Consider the following 18960-nt stretch of genomic DNA (forward strand, 5'->3'; position numbering starts at 1 on the left):
CCTCTTCCAAGGCAGAATAAAGCTAAGGGTCAGCCTCTGGGCCCGGGTTGGCGTATGAGCTCCAAAACTTCCAGCTGAGTGACTTTGGGCACCCACTTACTTTCCTTGTACCGCTTCCCGATCTATAAAATGGGGGAGACCAATGCTGTCTACCTCCTCAGCTGCTGTGAGCCATAAACTCGATAATCCATGCAAAGGGTTTAGAACAATAAATGTTAACTTGCTTTTATTTCTCAATGTGCAGACTGTTATTTCTGAAATACAAATCTGACCATGTCAGTCCTCTGCTTAAAACCCTCCTGGGGACCCCTGAAGCTATGGGAAGGAGCTTGTTTGGTTTTTGTTTTTGAGACAGGGTCTCACTTTGTCACCCAGGCCCTAGTGCACCTGTCAGGGCCTTTCCCTGAGTGATCGGTTCTACTAGGTGCCCTGCTTTTGTCCCTCTCCCCTCCTCTGGGACATCCTTCCTTGACTTCCACACACAGAATGGACACATAGGTGTGCAGAAGTGGAAAGGGGTACTCAGTGTACAGACATCATGTGGCATGTTGCAAGCCATGAAGCAGGGCCCCACCCCAGTGGGCTTTTTGGTCATTGCGGGTCCCACTGTCTGCTGTTGTGTTTGAAAATAGCCTCTGGCCTTATGCCTCTCCACCCAAGCAGATAATGTATGGTGTGGGTTCTTAAAACTTGGAATCAGTTAAAATGTGTCTTTTTTTTTAGTCTCCCTCTGTTGCCCAGGCTGGAGTGCAGTGGCGCAAGGGAATCAGTTAAAATGTATCTTATTTTAAACAAAACTAATCCATGCTATTAGAAGTCAGGAAAGCAATTACCCTAGGGTGGGGCTTCCAGGGTGCTGGGGATGTTCTGATTTTTGATCTGGGTGTTGGTTTCATGGGTCTTTTCAGTTTATGAAAATCCATCGAACTTTTCTGTGCGTATATTATCCTTCAATAAAAATGTCAAAACTCTGTTTTGGTAATTTCCTCTTTCACCCCTATACCCCTTGACATACCTGTAGATACAGAACTGTAAAACCTAAGGCAACAATGCCCAGGCTAAATAATTCATAATCCAATTCCGTAAGTGCAATTTACTCTGTGCTGCGGGCCCAGGGGACTGAATGAACCACAGCCCAGTCCTCCAGGAACTCCTGGTCTGTGGGGACGGGGAAATGCAGCCTAGCATGGGGTGGAGAGGTCATACAAGCAGATCCAAGAGGAGGGGATGGCACTGCTTTCTAGAGAATCATAAAGCCAAGAGGAACATAGAGGTCTAACAGAGATCAACAGGTTACTTGAGGGTTTGATATGTGCCTGCCATTTCTGTTCTAAATGCTTTTCCATGTGGTGGCTAACTTAATCCTCAAAGTAACAGGAACACTGGGAGGTAGGTACTATCATTTTCACCTTTTCACAGTGAGGAGAGAATCACAGAAAAGCCAGGTAACCTATCTAAGTATAATCAGCCAGGAAGCCGGAGAGATGAGACTTGAACCCAGGCTGTCAGCTTCAGAACTCATGCTCAGCCCCCAGGCTAAACTGTGCTGTGGGGAAAATAACGCTCAATTAAATGTCTAAATACACAACGAGGCTTGACATACAGATGTGCTCCATGAACAATGGCTACTATTGACAATAAGAAAGAAACAACCTATTAGAGAAAAAGTTAACCTGAAACTGAACATGACGCCTTTTGCTCATTCATTAAGATCGGCCACGCCCCCTTCCAGGAACTGGGTGCCCCCGGGAGCTCAGCCATACCCTAAGAAAAGGAGATTTTGTAGCTGGGCCTGAAGGATAAACTGAGCGGATTGGGCCAGGTGACCTGCGAGGGAGGGTGCACCAGGCAGTGGGAGCAATAGTGGCAAAAGTCTAGAGGTGCAAAAATCGCAAGCTGAGCTAGGCAGAGCTCGCGATTCAGATGCGCTTCAGCCTTCTTCTTCTTAAAACTGGACCTCAGGCGCCACCTGGTGGCGACCCCAGATACTAACAGGGCAGAAACAGTCAACTGGGGTAAAAGTTGCCCACGCCCCTCTCTCCCAGACTGTTTGTTTCTTTTGTCTCTCGCCACAAATGGATTTGCTGTAAAACGGACTTTTACAGCTGTTAACGTCCATTTAAAAATTTAAAAAGTCAATTGACTTTGACAACTGTAAAAGTTCATTTTACAGCAAGTCCATCTGGGGGAAAGAGACAAGGTGCTGGGATGTGGATGAGATGGGAGTGATAAAGACATGGTGAGGTCAGTGTCAAAACCAGCCCCTTTCCGGCTGGGCGCAGTACCTCAAGCCTGTAATCCTAGTGCTTTGGGAGGTCGAGATGGGTGGATCATTTGAGGTCAGGAGTTTGAGACCAACCTGGCCAACATGGCGAAACCCTGTCTCTACTAAAAGTACAAAAATTAGCCCATGTGTTGGTGAGCGCCTATAGTCCCAGCCATTCGGGAGACTGAGGCATGAGAATCGCTTGAACCCAGAAGGCAGAGGTTGCAGTAAGTGGAGATCGTGCCACTGCACTCCAGCCTAGGCAACAGAGTGAGACCCTGTCTCAAAAACAAAAACAAAACAAGCTCCTTCCCATAGCTTCAGGGGTCCCCAGGAGGGTTTTAAACAGAGGACTGACATGGTCAGACTTCTATTACAGAAAGAACGCTCTGAGCATTGAGAAATAACAACAACTAAGGTAAAATTTTAATTTAAAAGTACATTGATTTTCCAGTTATCAAAGCAATGCATACTCATTGTAGAAAATGTGGAAATTATAGAAAAGAATAAGGAAGAAAATAAGTCACCCTTAATTCCATCACCCAGAATAACCACTGTTAATATTTTGGCATATTTGTCTCCAGTGTTTTTCTCTGCATATAATTTTCACAGAGCTGAGGATTAAACTCGCTGATGTTTAAATGTATGTTGAGTATTTTTGTGGACAAAGGCTTGGTGTGGAAATGAGTGTGGGTGTCGGGACCTGGTGCTGGTGTCAGACGACTGTGAGTTTGAATCCTGTCTTTGCCTTTACTAGCTGTGACTTGGGCAAGTGCCTTCTCTTCTCAGAGTAGTAGCAATTTCCTTCACCATCTGTAAAATGTGATTAACAATGGGACCCATCCCAGAGCTGTTTTACAGATTAAATGACATGATGTATGCAAAATGCTTAGGACAGTGCCTGTCGCAGAGAGGTTACTCACCAGTAACAGATTACTACCTAAAGCTTTGTCTTTCCGACTCTTATCAGCAATGTCTAGAAATGAGACTGATTTCAGGGTTCAAGGATATGAAAAGCCACAAGGTTGTTACGGTTTGGCAAAACTGAGTGGAAATTTTTAAGCAAGATCGCATGTCTCCAGCACCACAGCTGTTCTCATTTGTCTCTATATTCTTTCAGGCCCTGTTTACGCAGAGCATTTTTTAAGCATTGTAATTGCAGTGCTTGCACCAGTTCCCTTAATGTTACATCATCAACATTTTCCTAAGCGGTTGAAGCTGTCATTGACAGCATTTGCTGTAATTCACTTAACCATTTTTTAATTGTTGAATATCTGGGCAGTCTAATTTTTCATTCATTCATTCATTCATTCATTCATTCATTCATTCATTCAAGAAACAGTTCCAGAATGCCTACTCTCTGCCAGGCACTGAACTAGGCGCTGGGATATTGTGGTCAACAAGAACAATGCACCCTTTATATTCTGGTACCCAGACCCTGGCTGGCAAGACAGGCTATAACAACTAAACAAACAAGTAACACTCCAACTGTAAACTATACTGAGTGCTGGGAAGGAAAAGGAGAGAACTCCCAGAGAACTTTATTTTCACATTTGTGTATTTTTTGGAAGTAATCCTAGTCCTGAAATCCAACCTGCTTTTACTTCTTAGCAGACACAGCCGAAGCTTTTCTTGGAGGAGTCTCGTGTGGGTTTGGATTTTCCACTAACACGTTAGAATTTCCCAAGAAGTCAAGGATGCCATGGTATTCAAAGACCTGACAGTCGGGCTCAAGTGGGCCTTGTTTCCTTTCTTTTCTCCCTTCCTCCAAGGCTTGTGTTTCAACCGGTCCAGTCTGCTTCCTGCCCCCTTGAAGAAGTAGATGATTATCCCCTTCTTAAATCTTGCTTCACCTTTTCCTCACCTTCCCTCTCAGTACAGGGCCTCCATGAGCCCTGGGAGTCTTTAAGTCAATGGGCAAAAGCACCCCCATCCCATGGACAAAGCCTTGATGGGTGAGGCTTTGCACCCATTGGATTTCAATGACCACAAGGTCCCTTGCATGACTGCAGCAGCCTTATCCATAGTTCTGCAATGACTACCCCGCCTAACTTTCTATTGACCTGATTCCTATTCCACCTCGAATACTCAGTTTATAGTCTCTCTCTTATAGGAAGCCTGGTCTGGCTTTCTAATTCACAGTAAATTATCTATTTCTTGAGCTACTGGATGAATTTTATTTTTTACTCTTTGCCTCATTGGCACTTAATCATATATTCCCTCATGATACTTCCTATTTTCCTCTCTTGCATAATTATTTCATCTGAATAAGTCTGACTTAGATAGAGAGATCAGAGGTATCTGTGCAGATGTATCATTTATACTGAATGCTGAAGGAGCAGTAGCCAGAGATCTAAGGAAAGGCAGCGGGAAGGGCATGTGCAAAGGCCCTGAAGCAGAAGAGGTCTCAGGATGTGAAGCCAAAATGAATATTTCTATATGGGATTGTCCTTACAGATTTGACATATGAGGCTGAAAATGACTCATTCATTAATACATCCATACTACTTTGTTCATACTACCATGAACAAAGCAAGGGCCACTGTGTTCAAGACCCAGGAGATGGGGATACAGAGATGAATCAGACAAGATTTGTTCTTGCCCAGACTAATGGTGGAGGCTGAGATGATTTCTAGATAGTGTGACAGACAGACCAGGGTTGAGAGTTGTGGATAATTATGGGTGTGAATAGAAGAGCACAAAGAGTAACTATTTCTGCCTGGAGCACTGGGAAAAGTTTGTCTAAGAAGAGACAGGAAGAAGGGAAGTCCAGACAGAAAGAACAGTGTTTACAAAGGCATAGAGGCAGGGAGAGGGGGGATGATTTCAGAAATTGTAATCAGGAAGGGCCTCTTAGGACAATCAATGTTCTTGGACTTTCTCTGTAGATGGTCACAAACCAGGGGAGGTTTCTAAGCAGGAGAGTGGCAGGTCTGGGGTGGAGAATGGGTGGGTGTGCGGCAGAGACTGGAGGCAGGCTAACAGTAGAAGCCAGAATTGGGGCAGTGATGATAGAGATAGATAAGAAAGAGGAGCTTTCTCTCTCTCTCTCTCTTTCTCTCTCTCTCTCTTTCTCTCTCTCTCTTGAGTCTTGCTCTGTTGCCTAAGCATGCAGTGGCGTGATCTCTGTTCACTGCAGCCTCTGCCTCCTGGGTTCATGAGTTTTGTGCCTCAGCCTCCTGAGTAGCTGGGATTACAGGCACACACCATCCTGCCCAGCTAATTTTTTTTTTTTTTTTTTTTTTTTTTTCTGATACGGAGTCTAGCTATGTCTCCCAGGCTGGAGTGCAGTGGTGCGATCTCGGCTCACTGCAGCTCCGCCTCCCAGGTTCACGCCATTCTCCTGCCTCAGCCTCCCCAGTAGCTGGGCCTACAGGTGCCCGCCACCACGCCCGGCTAATTTTTTGTATTTTTTAGTAGAGACGGGGTTTCACTGTGTTAGCCAGGATGATCTCAATCTCCTGACCTCGTGATCCGCCTGCCTCGGTCTCCCAAAGTGCTGGGATTGCAGGCGTGAGCCACCGCGCCTGGCCTTCTTTGTATTTTCAGTAGAGATGGGGTTTCACCATGTTAGCCAGGCTGGTCTGAAACTCCTGGCCTCAAGTGATTCTCCTGTCTCGGCCTCCCAAAGTGCTGGAATTACAGGCGTGGGACAACGCACTTGGCCCAGAAAGCGAGATCTCAATATAAAACCTCTAATACTTGGCGATAGACTGGCTTTAGCAGGCCAGGGAGAGGGATAAGAGCAAATTTCAAGCATGGATGACTGAATGAAGGTGGTGCCACTTGCTGAGATCAGGGACACCAGGAGGAGGGACAGGATCTGGGGGGTAGGTTCGTGGAGAGAGATGGGGGGACAGTGAGGCCTTCTTACTAGTACCACGGACAGCTCCAAGTATTTCCAGAGGACTTGAAACAGACTCCATGAGTGGTTCTTGCCTCCGCTGCCTTAGAATCAGCGGAGGAGCTAACTTAACATGCAGATTCCCAGGTCTACCCAGATGTGCTGCATCAAAGTCTCTGGGGGTGGGGTCCAGGAGCCTGCATTTTAAATAAACACCCCAGGTTGCTCCCATGCAAGTGCCCAGACGACCATACTTACAGAAACTCTGAAATAAAGTCATGAAGGGAACAGATGCGAGCGCCCTCTGCTGCTAAAAAGGAGGTTTGGACCTCTTAAGTTTATGACTAGGACATTTCAAGGCAGTTTATTCAGCAAGTGAAACCCCTGGACTAAAGCAAAGAAACAAGACACCTGGAGAGATGAGAGAGGAAGAGGGGCCACGTTCCTTGACAACTTCTGTGCTTCTTTCACCCTATAGTGCCGAGCGAGGCAAAGTTCCCCTGTGTGCAGTCCTGGCCGCTCTGGTCAGTCTGGAGTGCTGTTACACCTTCTCAACCCCACTTCCTAAAAAAACAAATGTGGCTCCCTCAGGCGGGAGGGGAGAGCTTTCTCCTTGGTTTAGCTTTAAAATGATGGCAACTCCCAAAAATGGAAAGCAGGAGCTCAAACAGGTATTTGTATATCAATTGGAACCGACATTCTTCACAATAGCCAAAAGGTGGAAACAACCTAAATGTCCATTGACAGATGAATGGATAAAAACAAGGTGGTGAATGCACACGATGAAATATTATTCAGTCTTAAAAATGAGTGAAATTCTGACTCATGCTACAACATGGAGGAACCTTGAGGACATTATGCTATGTGAAATAAGCCAGACAAATACTACATGATTCCACTTATATGAGGGGCCAGGAATAGTCAAATTCATAGTCAGAAAGTAGAATAGTGTTTCCCAGGGACTAGGGCAGAAGGGAATCCAGACTTATTGTTTCACAGACACAAAGTTTCAGTTTGGGAAGATAAAAGAGTTCCGGAGACCCATAGTGGTGCTGGTTGCACAACAATGTGAGTGTACAGAATGCCACTGAAATGTACACTAAAATGGCAAATTTTGTTATGTATATTTTACCACAATAAAAAAAGTGATAGAAGAAAAAGCAATCAGGCTGAACTTGATGGCTCACGCTTGTAATCTCAGCACTTTGGGAGGTTGAGGCAGGTGGATCATCTGAGGTCAGGAGTTCGAGACCAGCCTGGCTAAGATGGTGAAACCCCGTCTCAACTAAAAATACAAAAATTAGCTGGGCGTGGTGGCTGGCTCCTGCAATCCCAGCTACTCAGGAGGCTGAGGCCAGAGAATCGCTTGAACTCGGGAGGCAGAGGCTGCAGTGAGCAGAGATCGCACCATTGCATCCCAGCCTGGGCGACGAGAGCGAAACTCTGTAACAACAACAACAACAACAAAACAAAAACAAACAAAAACAACAACAACAAAAAAAAAAAAAAAGGAAAGAAAGAAAAGAGAAAGCAGTCAGGTTGGACGCGGTGGTTCCACTTGTAATCCTAGCACTTTGGGAAGCCGAGGCTGACCCATCACCCGAGGTCAGGAGTTTGAGAACAGCCTGGGCAACATGGCGAAACTACGTTTCTGCGAGAAACACAGAACCTAGTCTGGCAAACCTAGTCTGGCATGGTGGTGCGTTCGTGTAGTCCCAGCTACTCGGGAGGTTGGGGTGGGAGGATCGCTTGAGCTCTGGAAGTTAAGGCTGCTGCAGTGAGCCGAAATCGCGCCACTGCACTCCAGCCTGGGCGACAGAGGGAGACCCTGTCTAAAAAAAATAAATAAATAAAAGAAAGAAAAGAAAACGAAGAAATCGTTAATATCCTCAACTCGAGTGGGAATCTGTAGGGGGCTTACCCATGCCCATGGCTTCCTCATCCCATCGGGAGCTCCCTGAGAACGGGGAAAAGTGCCTCCCCTCTTATCTGCGGGCGCTCAAAGGACCAGCAGAGGGTTTCTTCAGTGGAACACTCTCTGCTCCCCTAGGGCCTGGGCTGGTCACATCCATCGCACTGAAGAGGTTCCCATCCATCGCACTGAGAAGGGTCCCATTGGGGAGCTCCTTCTCCGTCCTATCGAGAGTTATACCAGCGATTGGCGGGGACTGAGCCTCCTGCTTGAGGTAGCTGTTTTTACTCCAAGTCCCCAGGCTCAGGAGCCCTATGCGGACTCAATTTGCTCTCCCGCTTCTCCTCGCCACTCGGAGTTCTGCGGCCCAGAAGTCCAGCGCATCCGCGGGGTGGGCGGGTCCTGGCGGCTGTTTGCCCTCTTCCAACATGGCCGCCGCTGCCTCTGTGACTGGCAGGGTCACGTGGGCAGCCTCGCCTATGAGGTCGCCGGGGCTCTGCCGGCGATTGTCCCTTCCCGGACCCCGTCTCGAGGCGGTGACTGCCGCTGTCAACCCGAGCCTGAGCGATCATGGCAACGGGCTCGGGCGGGGAGAGCGTGGCAGCGGCGGCAGCGGCGGCAGTTTGGTGGCGGGCTGGGGCGGCGGAGCGGCGGCGGCGGCGGCGGCGGCACTGGCACTGGTGCCAGCCCTGAGCGCCATGCGGCGGGGCAGCTCCGAGAGCGAGCTGGCGGCCCGGTGGGAGGCGGAGGCGGTGGCTGCGGCCAAAGCGGCGGCCAAAGCTGAGGCCGAGGCCACAGCGCAGACGGTGGCGGAACAGGTCCGCGTGGACGCGGGCGCGGCCGGGGAACCGGAGCGCAAGGCAGGGGAGGAGCAGCCCAAGGCCCCGGCCCCGGCCCCGGCCCCGGCGCAGCCCAGCGCGGCCGAGGAGGGGGACACCCAGGTGCTTCAGCGGCCGCCGCCCACGCTGCCCCCGTCCAAGCCGAAGCCGGTGCAGGGCCTCTGCCCTCACGGGAAGCCCCGGGGCAAGGGCCGAAGCTGCAAGCGGAGCTCAGGCCATGGTTCCGGCGAGAACGGCTCCCAGCGGCCTGTCACCGTGGACAGCTCCAAGGCCAGGACCTCCTTGGATGCCCTGAAGATCAGCATCCGCCAACTCAAGTGGAAGGAGGTGAGGCCCGGCCCGGCCGCGTAGGCACAGTGGGGTGGACAGGACAACCTCAGAGGTCTCGGCACGGCCCAGGTCAGGTCGGCGGGCGAGGGCTGAGCTCCTGCGGTGCACCACGCTCGGGCCTGCTTGTCAGCCGCAAACCGCTCATCCTTCAAGGCCTACCCCCCACTCAAAATCACTTCCTCCAAGAGGGCTCCCCCAGACCCCTCCAGGTCAAGTTAGCCACTCACTCCTCTGGCTCCCCTGCAGCTCTTTATATGTCTCAGCCATCAGCATTTGCCTCTGCTTGTAGATCTGTGTATGTCTGTCTCCTCCACCAGCTTGTAAGCCCCTGGGGCCTCGGACCCGCTCTCTCACTTCTTCATTGAAGTTATATTTGTTTAGCACTTGCTGTGTGACTCTTGGGCAGAAGAACAGTTTTTATTTTGGAGGCAGACAGGCCTAGGGTCTCACTACACTCTGCTACTTAGCTGTGTGACCTTGAGTAAGTTGCTTCACCTCTTTAGCCTATTACCTTCTCTGTAAAGTGAGGCCAATTTTACTTATCTCATCATCTTGTTAGCATTAGAAGACTCACTGCTTAAGTGTTTTATAGCACAAGTCTGCAATAAATGGTAACTTATGTTACCACTCTCTCCTTTCTCACTTCTTCCACCATCATCACCACCAGCAGCACTACCACTGTCATCATCGTCAGTGTAGGCACCGTATTTTATATTCCAGGCTTGGCATACAGAAGATGTCAGTAAGTGGTGAATCAAAGGGTGAATGAAGACATGAGTTATCATCCCCGAGCCCATTTTAGACTGGCAGGGGATGGGATGAAGCACCAGTGACTATAGAGGTGTCTATTGCAGTTGGCTGAGTGGATAAAGCCATTTGACTTTATTTGCAGCATATAGGGTATTTAATGTGCTTTCAGGAGTGTCAGGAGTTTGGTTAAGGATAGCTGAGTGTGGACACAGCCAGTGGTGACAGGGATCTGCTGCAGGTAACAGAGGACTCCGGTACTTAGTCCTGTGCCTTGGCTATGGTAATGGTTTGGTATGGTAATGGTTTCATTAAGTTGGAACATACAGAGTGATGGCCACAGAAAGGATTGATGTAGTCAGAGGGTTGATGTCCCAGTAGGAAATAGTGCATTTGGTTTGGAGGGAAGTCAAGGATCAGGCAGAACCAACTTCCATGTGGACAGGGGTTAGCCACTGGGGAAGTCTGACGCCAAGTGTCTGGGCCCCCAGCCTTGGGGCTTGGGATTCAGAGGGGAAATATCATGCTGGGGAAACGGGAAAAACAAGGGCAGGCTCTCAGTTCTAAAGTATCTTGGTTTCTAGGCAGGGTCCCAGGTCCAGGCCAGAGATATGAGGGCTAGAAAAGGTACAACTGGACAACTTGTCAGTGCCGTGGTCTTAATGAAGGGAGAATCCAGCTAATAAAACCAGGCTATGGAGTCAGGCTAGGCAGATTGGCCCAAGTGGGGCCTCCACTTAGCTTATCCCTGTGGGAGAGAGAGACATGAAGCAGGCCAGATCTTGTTTGCTAGGAGAGATGGGGCCAGATGGACTCATACATCCCAGCCCAGGTTCATTCACTCATTCTGTAAATGTCCACTGTGGAGGTGCCAAGTTCTTTGCTGGGCCCTGGGAATCAAACATATTTAAGATGTGACCCTTGTGCCCAAGGACTTTATAGTTCAATAGGGAATAAAACACAAGTAAAGGAATAATTGCGGTCATTACAGGGCCATTGCTGCTGCATCCTGAAATGCTCCTTTTTCATTTATTTGCATGGCTTACTCTTGTCAGTTCTTTAGATGATACCTTTCCCATCAGTCTCCAGCCCTTGGTAGTTTTTTTTTCCATAGTACTAAACTTTACCTGGCATTATGTTATGTATTGCTGTTTATTGTCTGTTTCCCTCACTAGAATGTAAGCTCCATGAGGGCAGGGGCTTTGTTTTGTTTATTGCTGCACCCACAGGTGCTTGGCACATAGAAGTTGCTCAATAGATATTTGTTGAATGAATGAATACATTATGTGATGAGTGTTTCTGTGTGAAAGTAGAAATGCTGCAGGAGGTAGAGAGGGGCACCCAGGAAGGGCTTTCTGGAGGAGATGAACCTGAGCTGAGTCCTGAGTGCTGAAAATGAACTAGAGTTATTTAGGGGCCATAGACTTTAGATCTCTGGTTGCAGGAGTGGTATGGGCAAAGCAGAGGACCTTTCAGGACTTTCAGTATGGCTGGATCATAGCGTGGGAGGTGGAATGGTGAGAGATGGGGCTACAGAAATGAGCAGGGATCAGATCATGTGCCATGCGATGAGATTTGGACCTGTTTGGGGGAGGAAGGCTATGTGAGCCATTAACGGAATTTTAACGTTCTTCCATTTATCAGGGCAAGTCAGTTAAACCCTTCAGGCCTCAGTTTGCTTATCTGTAAAGTAGAGGCGGGCAGAGCTAGTTCAGTGGTTTCCAGTCTCTCTACTTTGGTAGCCACATAATGGTAATGTTAATCTACGTGAGACTGTTGCACTGGTCATCCCCAGGGGGTAGGCTTTTTCCAGGGCACTACCTGTAACTGCTTCTTCCACCTCTAACCCTGCCTTTTTTTCCCGCTCAGAGAGCACATATAGGTGGCATATAGGTGGAGATGTTGATTCTAGTATATTTTAAAACGTAATTCACTGAGTGTGGTGGCTCATGCCTGTAATTCCAGCTACTTGGGAGGCTGAAGTGGGAGGATCACTTGAGTCCAGGAGCTCAAGGATGCAGTGAGCTATGATTGTGTCACTAGGTGACAGAGCAAGACCCTGTCTCTAAAAAGAAAACTGAAAATTAAAAAAGCAACAATTAGTCTACTATTAGGCTTGTGATTATTACTATCACCCTTCCTCATTAGTGCATGAAGTCCTGAGGGCAGGGGTGGTGGTATCTGACTTATGTCCCTAATGTACAGCACATTCTAGGTGCTCAATAAATATTCATCGAATGAATTATGGAATATTTGCAACAGAGCTTACATCACATCTTGACACCCTAGAATGTGGAGGTTGAAAAGTGCCAGAGTAGCTAAACTTTAAAGTTACTTCCTGCTTTAAACTACGATTATAGTATTCTTAGTACCTCCTACAAAGTTGACTGCGTGAAAAGTAACATATATTTATATCCCTGGTACTAACAAAGTGCAAACACATGACCTTTCCTATGCCTGCCTTTCCCCATCTGTTATAAGGTGATATTGGATGAGATCATCTTGAACTCCCAGCGCTGACGTTCTAGGAGCAAGAACTCCTACTGGGGGCTGTGGTGCAAGGGTATGAGCAACAGTACCTCTTGCATACCATGCTGTGTTGCTGTGGGGTTGGAGAGTACTCAGGTGGCTGGCTTTGGTGGGAGTTGATGGGTAGCCCAGGTAAGAAATAAGAATACCAACCAGAGTGAAAGCTGTCTCCTTTTATGGGTACATAGTGGAGGGCTATATATCACTGTCCACTTCAGCAGTGTAGGACTCAGCCAGCATGTGAATTTGGAAGTTTGCTCAGCCGCAGGGCACACAATCTCCCTTCCTTTTTCACTTTTTTTTTTTTTTTTTTTTAAGACAGGGTGTCCTTCTGTCACCCAGGCTGGAGTGCAGTGGTGCGATCTTGGCTCACTGCAATCTCACTGCAACCTCCGCCTCCCAGGTTCAAGCAGTTCTCCTGCCTCAGCCTCCAGAGTAGCTGAGATTACAGGCACATGTCACCATTCCTGGCTGCTTTTTGTATTTTTAATAGAGATGGGGTTTCACCATGATGGCCAGACTGGTCTTGAACTCCTGACCTCAAGTGATCCACCTGCCTCGGCCTCTCAAAGTGCTGGGATTACAGGCATGAGCCACCACCCTGGCTCCTTTTTCACTTTTCTTTATTCCACATATATTTAACAACAACAACAACAACAACAACAACACGATAATAAATCTTTATCTAGTTCTTACTCTGTTCCAGGTGCATTTTATTTTATTTTTTTATTTTATTTTATTTTTTTGTTTGTTTTTTGAGACGGAGTCTTGCTCTGCCGCCCAGGCTGGGGTGCAGTGGCCGGATCTCAGCTCACTGCAAGCTCCGCCTCCCAGGTTTACACCATTCTCCTGCCTCAGCCTCCCGAGTAGCTGGGACTACAGGCGCCCGCCACCTCACCCGGCTACTTTTTTGTATTTTTTAGTAGAGACGGGGTTTCACCGTGTTAGCCAGGATGGTCTCGATCTCCTGACCTCGTGATCCGCCCGTCTCGGCCTCCCAAAGTGCTGGGATTACAGGCTTGAGCCACCGCGCCCGGCCCAGGTGCATTTTAAGTGCGCTACACATATACAATTATTTGATTCTCTCAACAACTCAGTAAAGTAAGTGCCTTATTGTGTCCATTCTACAGATGAAAAAATTGAAGTACACAGAGGTTAACTTACTCAAGGCCACACAGCTAGTAAGGGACAGAGCTAGCATTTGAAATAGGCATTCCATTTGAAACCAGGCTTCAATTCTGTGCTCTCTATTGTTAAACGCTGGGCTGGAGGTTGCAGATGTAGATGTGAACAGGATATACTCCTTGCCCTCCAGGAGCTTCTGGTGTAGGAGGAAGAATAAATGCAAACAGACAGTTACAGTTTGGTCTGGGAGGTGAGTGAGTCAAGGACGTTCCATACAGAGTAGAAACAACAAGGCAGGCAGTATGGACCAGGTTTTATATGCAGGATGGGATGATGGCAACTTAGGGAGCATGTGGGGGAGTAGAGAGCAATGAAGAGGGAGCCAGATCACAGAGCATGTTGAAGGCCATGCCAAGAAGCTTGCACTTCTGACTGAATTTGATCACAGATTGCTTGCCATATATAGACCCAGCCTCCCTTGCCCACTCTCCTTCAGTCCCAAGTGAACCATGCCAGCCCTCAGATGATTCAGTTTGCAGTCATACCCGTTCTGGCCAGGTCTAATTTAACTGTGTCCACAATGTTAAATTTGTTTCTGAAAGGGAAGAATCACAGATGTTAGCTCTGTAAACTTGTAGACAAGACTGGAGTTACTCTCAAATAGCAAAATCATGTCTACAGAGTCACCACTAAAGTTGCACCATGAAAGAAAGGCATGATTTCTGGTTCACAGCAGATGCTCAATGTTTATGGATTTGTATGGTCTTCTTCCTGTCCTGTGAAGACTCCCCATCCCCCTGGATTCTTCTGTCATTTTGCTACCCTCGTTAAAAAACAGCTTAGAGGAAAGACACCATAGAGAGTAGATGCCACGTTTGTTGTCAGCTGCCCTCCGTGGAGATGTAGGTATATACACACTGTGCATATGCATGCAGTGGTGCCATGGTCGCCAGCTAATGTGAATGAGGTCTCAGAGATTTCACAGCAGGACCTTTGTTGATGATGGTTTGAATAAGCCCCTGTCCTGAGATCTGTTACAGTATAAAGTCTTTGTTTCAGAGACTCCAAATCAGGCATTGTTCCCTGAAATTTACCCAGCCTTTCTTTAGAACAAGTATACAGTTACTATATCATCCTGCTTACAATTTATATAATATTAGTTACTGTTTATTAAATATGGGTTATGTGCAAGGCATTGTACTGTTTTATGCTCATGAAAAATTGTATTGAGAGGCTGAGGCATGAGAATTGCTTGAACCTGGGAGGTGGAGGTTGCAGTGAGCTGAGATCGCGCCACTGCACTTCAGCCGGGGTGACAGAGTGAGACTCTGTCTCAAAAAAAAAAAATTGTGCTGAGTATTTACTATGCATTATTTATTTAATCCTTGCAACAACCCTCTAAAATAGACTGCATTATCATCTTCAACTTACAGATGAGGGAACTGAGGCTTAGAGAGGGGCTGGTACAGGGCCAGCCTGTGGCCACATGATAACCAGTGGCAGAGCCATCCAGGGCCTGAACTTGTAGCCAGTTTTCAATCATATAGCTTCTTCTTTGCTAATCCTTTGCTAAAAACCATTGGGCAAGGAGTTATTCTATTATCATCAGTATCATCATTACTATTCTTAAGTAACAACAGAAGAAACTGAGGTGGGCACAGCAAGTAAATGAGAAAGGGTTCAAACAGTCTTTTTTTGTTCCATAACCCACTTTTAAGTGTTTTATGATTCTCTACTTCTTAACCTTCCCATTCCTCATTTGACCATAACTCAAGTGACCTTGGAGTTGGTCAGAATCAGGAGAGCAATAATGCAAATAGGACTTAAAATAAAACACACTGAAATATATCCTGCCTGGCAGAGGGAGCATTTGGTGCCTGTGCCTTCCAAATCCTGTCTTGCTGCTGCCCACAGGGGAGATGTGATTCCTGTGCCATTTGACTAGCCGGGTTGCCTTCCTCCTCTGTGGAATGTGAGCCTGCTATTTGAATCTTTCTGTCTCGGATTCCTTCTGGAAGAAGGTAGAGTATAAAATGAAATATTGGGTAGTCTAATCTTTCCTCCCTTTCTATTTGATCACCATTGTGGCTTACTGCCCATTTTTTAAAAAATAGCACCATATTTAAAAACACTGTATGCCCTACTCCATCAAATGTTCTCCTTTCACAGATATGTTATTTTAATGTCTAATCTATTGGAATTTTTCCTTTGCAATTAAACTTGTCATAACATAAAAATCACAATTCACTACCACTGTTATTTGAACCATACAATCCGGGTAATAGCTTCATGAATCCATGCCAACTCCTTAAACAATCCTTTAAAAGACAATAAATTCAAGGGGCTCACATTCAAGCTCTATAACTCCTATAAATTAAAATCATGCTCGTGTGTTTTTAAGCAGGTGTTGTAATGGTTAGGCTGTTTTCTGTGTTATGAAACATACAGTATTTGTGCCACAATTTTGGTAGTGTTTTGGATGGTTTTGTATCAGCAGAAGTTTAAGACAAAAATTCAATCATACGTTTTATTTTTTATTTAAATCTGTTCTTGACCATATTGTGAAAGTAATCGACCACTGTTTAAGTGCCTTCTCTCAAGGGGAAGTGTTGTGTTTTGTACTTGGCATGGGCTTTGAAATCAGACAGATGTGGGTTAAAATTCTTGCCTCTGATTGCTTGTGTGACGAAACTCTGTACTAAATACAGAACCTCTCTGAGACTCAGTTTCTTCAGTTGTAGCAATGGGCTAGTGCTATCTATCTCACGTAATTTTTGTGAGAGTAAATGAAGGAATGTATGTAAATGTCCTTAACCCAGTGCTTGGCACACTGTAGGTATTCAGTTAGTGTTGATTCTTTCCTTTCTATCATGTAATTGCAGGCATTGGTTATTTGATCTATTTTTTCTTAAACAGGGGGAAAATTTAATATTAAATGTAGTCCATATATGTAGGTTACTGGTTAGTCAGAGCAGGTATGACCAGCTAATCTGACTCATCTAATAGATATTTTGAAATCTACTTTGTGCCAGGCTGTATTTGGGATCTTGGGGATACAGCAGATGACACAGCCACTCACAGATGGCTGCAGTGTAAGGGACAGTTGCATTTTGGGTGAATGTCAACTTGATATAGTCTAGGTTTAAGATGTTAAAAATAACACTGATTTCATGTTTTTGTTCTTTTTAAATCAATTATACTTTTAAAGTTTCCTGAGTCTAATTGAATGTTTTTAAGTCTCCATTCTGGACCTGGTGCCTATCTCATACTTTGGTTTTTGTTTGTTTGTTTGTTTGAGATGGAGTCTTGCTCCATTGCCCAGGTTGGAGTGCAGTGGGGCGATCTTGGCTCACTGCCATCTCTGCCTCCTGGGTTCAAGCGATTCTCCTCCCTCAGCCTCCTGAGTAGCTGGGACTACAGGCGCCTGCCACCATGCCCGGCTAATTTTTCTATTTTTGGTAGAGATGGAGTTTTACCATGTTGGCCAGGCTGGTCTTGAACTCCTGACCTCAGATGATCTGCCCGCCTTGGCCTCCCAAAGTGGTGGGATTACAGGCGTGAGCCACCTCGCCTGGCCTGTCTCATACCTTGGTATGTTAATTATATTCATCACCACGGGAAACTCATTTTAGCCGTTGGAGTGACATCAGTATCTTGACTTTGGGTTTCACAGGGAAAACAGATGTTATTCTACATGAACGTACCCACCAGCTATGCGGAAAAGACACACATTTCCTGGGTCACGTAGTGGCTCTGTGCCCCTGACAAGTTGCTTTACCTCATCTCTAAGACTGAGTATAAAATACTAGCTAGTTGTTGTGAGGATGAAGTCAGAACATCTTGAAAGTGCCTGGCACTTTAAAGTAAGAATACATGTTGGTTTGGCTTTCCCTCTGGTGAATCTCTATGACATCTTAATTACATTTTGTAACAGAAAAATGGATGGTGTGAACAGGCAGATCAGCTTGCCATCCTCTAATTAGGTTTGAACCCCTCCTTTCCTTGTGGTTGCTCCTCTGAAGCCGAGTCATGTCCCTGAGTTTCCTCCACAGAGGTTATTGTTTTGCTGGAGAGAATGATTAGCTTTCTCTATTCCAGGTGGACTTGGATCTCTCCTTCCTCCTCATATCAAATTGTGCATTGCCAGCTGCCATTTGCATGCATGTTTGTTTCCCTGGGTGTTTCTGAACCATTAGCTAGTAATTTTTATAAATGCTTTATAAGTCCTAGCAGGCATTTCTGGTGGCTTCCTTCCCTCTCCCACATGCTTTTCTGTCATCTGAATAAAACCTTCGCACCCTTAATGAAGCTGGGAGAATAGGCAGTTTATCTCCTGTGTAGTCTTCCCTGGGTATAGCTTTGCTTTTCAAATAAGTTCCTCAGTACATCTGCCTAGAACTCTGATGAAGGCCAGTTTTCCTATTTTGTTCCTTATACTCACTGGGAGATTCTATTTCTCATTGTGTCAGAACTGTGGGCTATTGGAATTTTAAAAAGCAACAGTGGACCATTTTTTTGGACATCTTAGATTGTGTATAAATAACTTTATTCCAATTCCAGAAACAATATGTGCTTATAAAAATTTATACAGTTCCCAAGCATATAAAGTAAAAACTGAAGCAAACCACCTACCCCATCCTCCTTCCTTTCCCTCTTTCCCTCTAATTCCATTTCTGAGAGGTGACACCAGAATCCCAATATGTATCTTTACAGACGTTTTTCTTGTTTTTCGAGATGGAGTCTTGCTCTGTTGCCCAGGCTGGAGTGCAGTGACGCAATCTTGGCTCACTGCAACCTCTGCCTCCCGGGTTCAAGCAATTTTTCTGCCTCAGTCTCCCAAGTAGCTGGGATTATAGGCACATGCCACTACACCTGGCTAATTTTTGTATTTTTAGTAGAGACAAGGTTTCACCATGTTAACCAGGCTGGTCTCGAACTCCTGACCTTGTGATCTGCATGTCTTGGCCTCTCAAAGTGCTGAGATTACAGGTGTGAGCCACTGTGCCTGGCCCAGATTTTTTTCTTATTCTTGTATGCATCAGGATGGCTATACTGTGCTGTAGTAAAAACCACGAAATAGCAGTGGCTTAATACAACCAAAGTTTATTTCTTGCCCATGCTATGGGTTCAATGGGGGCTGGTGGTGTTGGGGAGCAGGGGTCTCTCATCATCTTGGTTATTGAGATTGCGGTCTCCCATTATGACACCTGCTTCCATGAGTCACTGAGGGACGGAAGAGCATGTGGTAGTGAATTTGCACTGGTTTTTAAAACGTCTACCCAGAAGTGATGCATCACTTTGGCTCACATTTGATTCGCTGAAGCAAGTTACATGGCCGTGGCTAACCTCAGAGGGATGGGGGATGCGC

At 46.4% G+C, this 18960-nt stretch overlaps 2 protein-coding genes across 5 annotated transcripts in view; one reads left to right on the forward strand and one right to left on the reverse strand.

Annotated features, from left to right (window-relative positions):
• Nucleotides 1-18960, reverse strand: part of MORN5 (MORN repeat containing 5) — a 187889-nt gene that overhangs the window by 95710 nt on the left and 73219 nt on the right. The gene's annotated exons all lie outside the window — the stretch shown is intronic.
• Nucleotides 8446-18960, forward strand: part of TTLL11 (tubulin tyrosine ligase like 11) — a 272684-nt gene continuing 262169 nt past the window's right edge. For 2 of the 4 annotated variants that reach the window (XM_028834888.2, XM_077968074.1), the window contains exon 1: nucleotides 8561-9188. In XM_028834888.2, the coding sequence (XP_028690721.2) occupies nucleotides 8721-9188 (468 nt within the window). In that variant the 5' untranslated portion in view covers nucleotides 8561-8720. Of the gene's footprint in view, nucleotides 9189-18960 lie in introns of all 4 variants that reach the window. The other 2 variants (XM_077968073.1, XM_077968075.1) reach the window with 2 other exon arrangements.

This window comes from Macaca mulatta, chromosome 15 (assembly GCF_049350105.2).
Source record: "Macaca mulatta isolate MMU2019108-1 chromosome 15, T2T-MMU8v2.0, whole genome shotgun sequence".
In the NCBI taxonomy this organism is placed as follows: Eukaryota; Metazoa; Chordata; class Mammalia; order Primates; family Cercopithecidae; genus Macaca; species Macaca mulatta.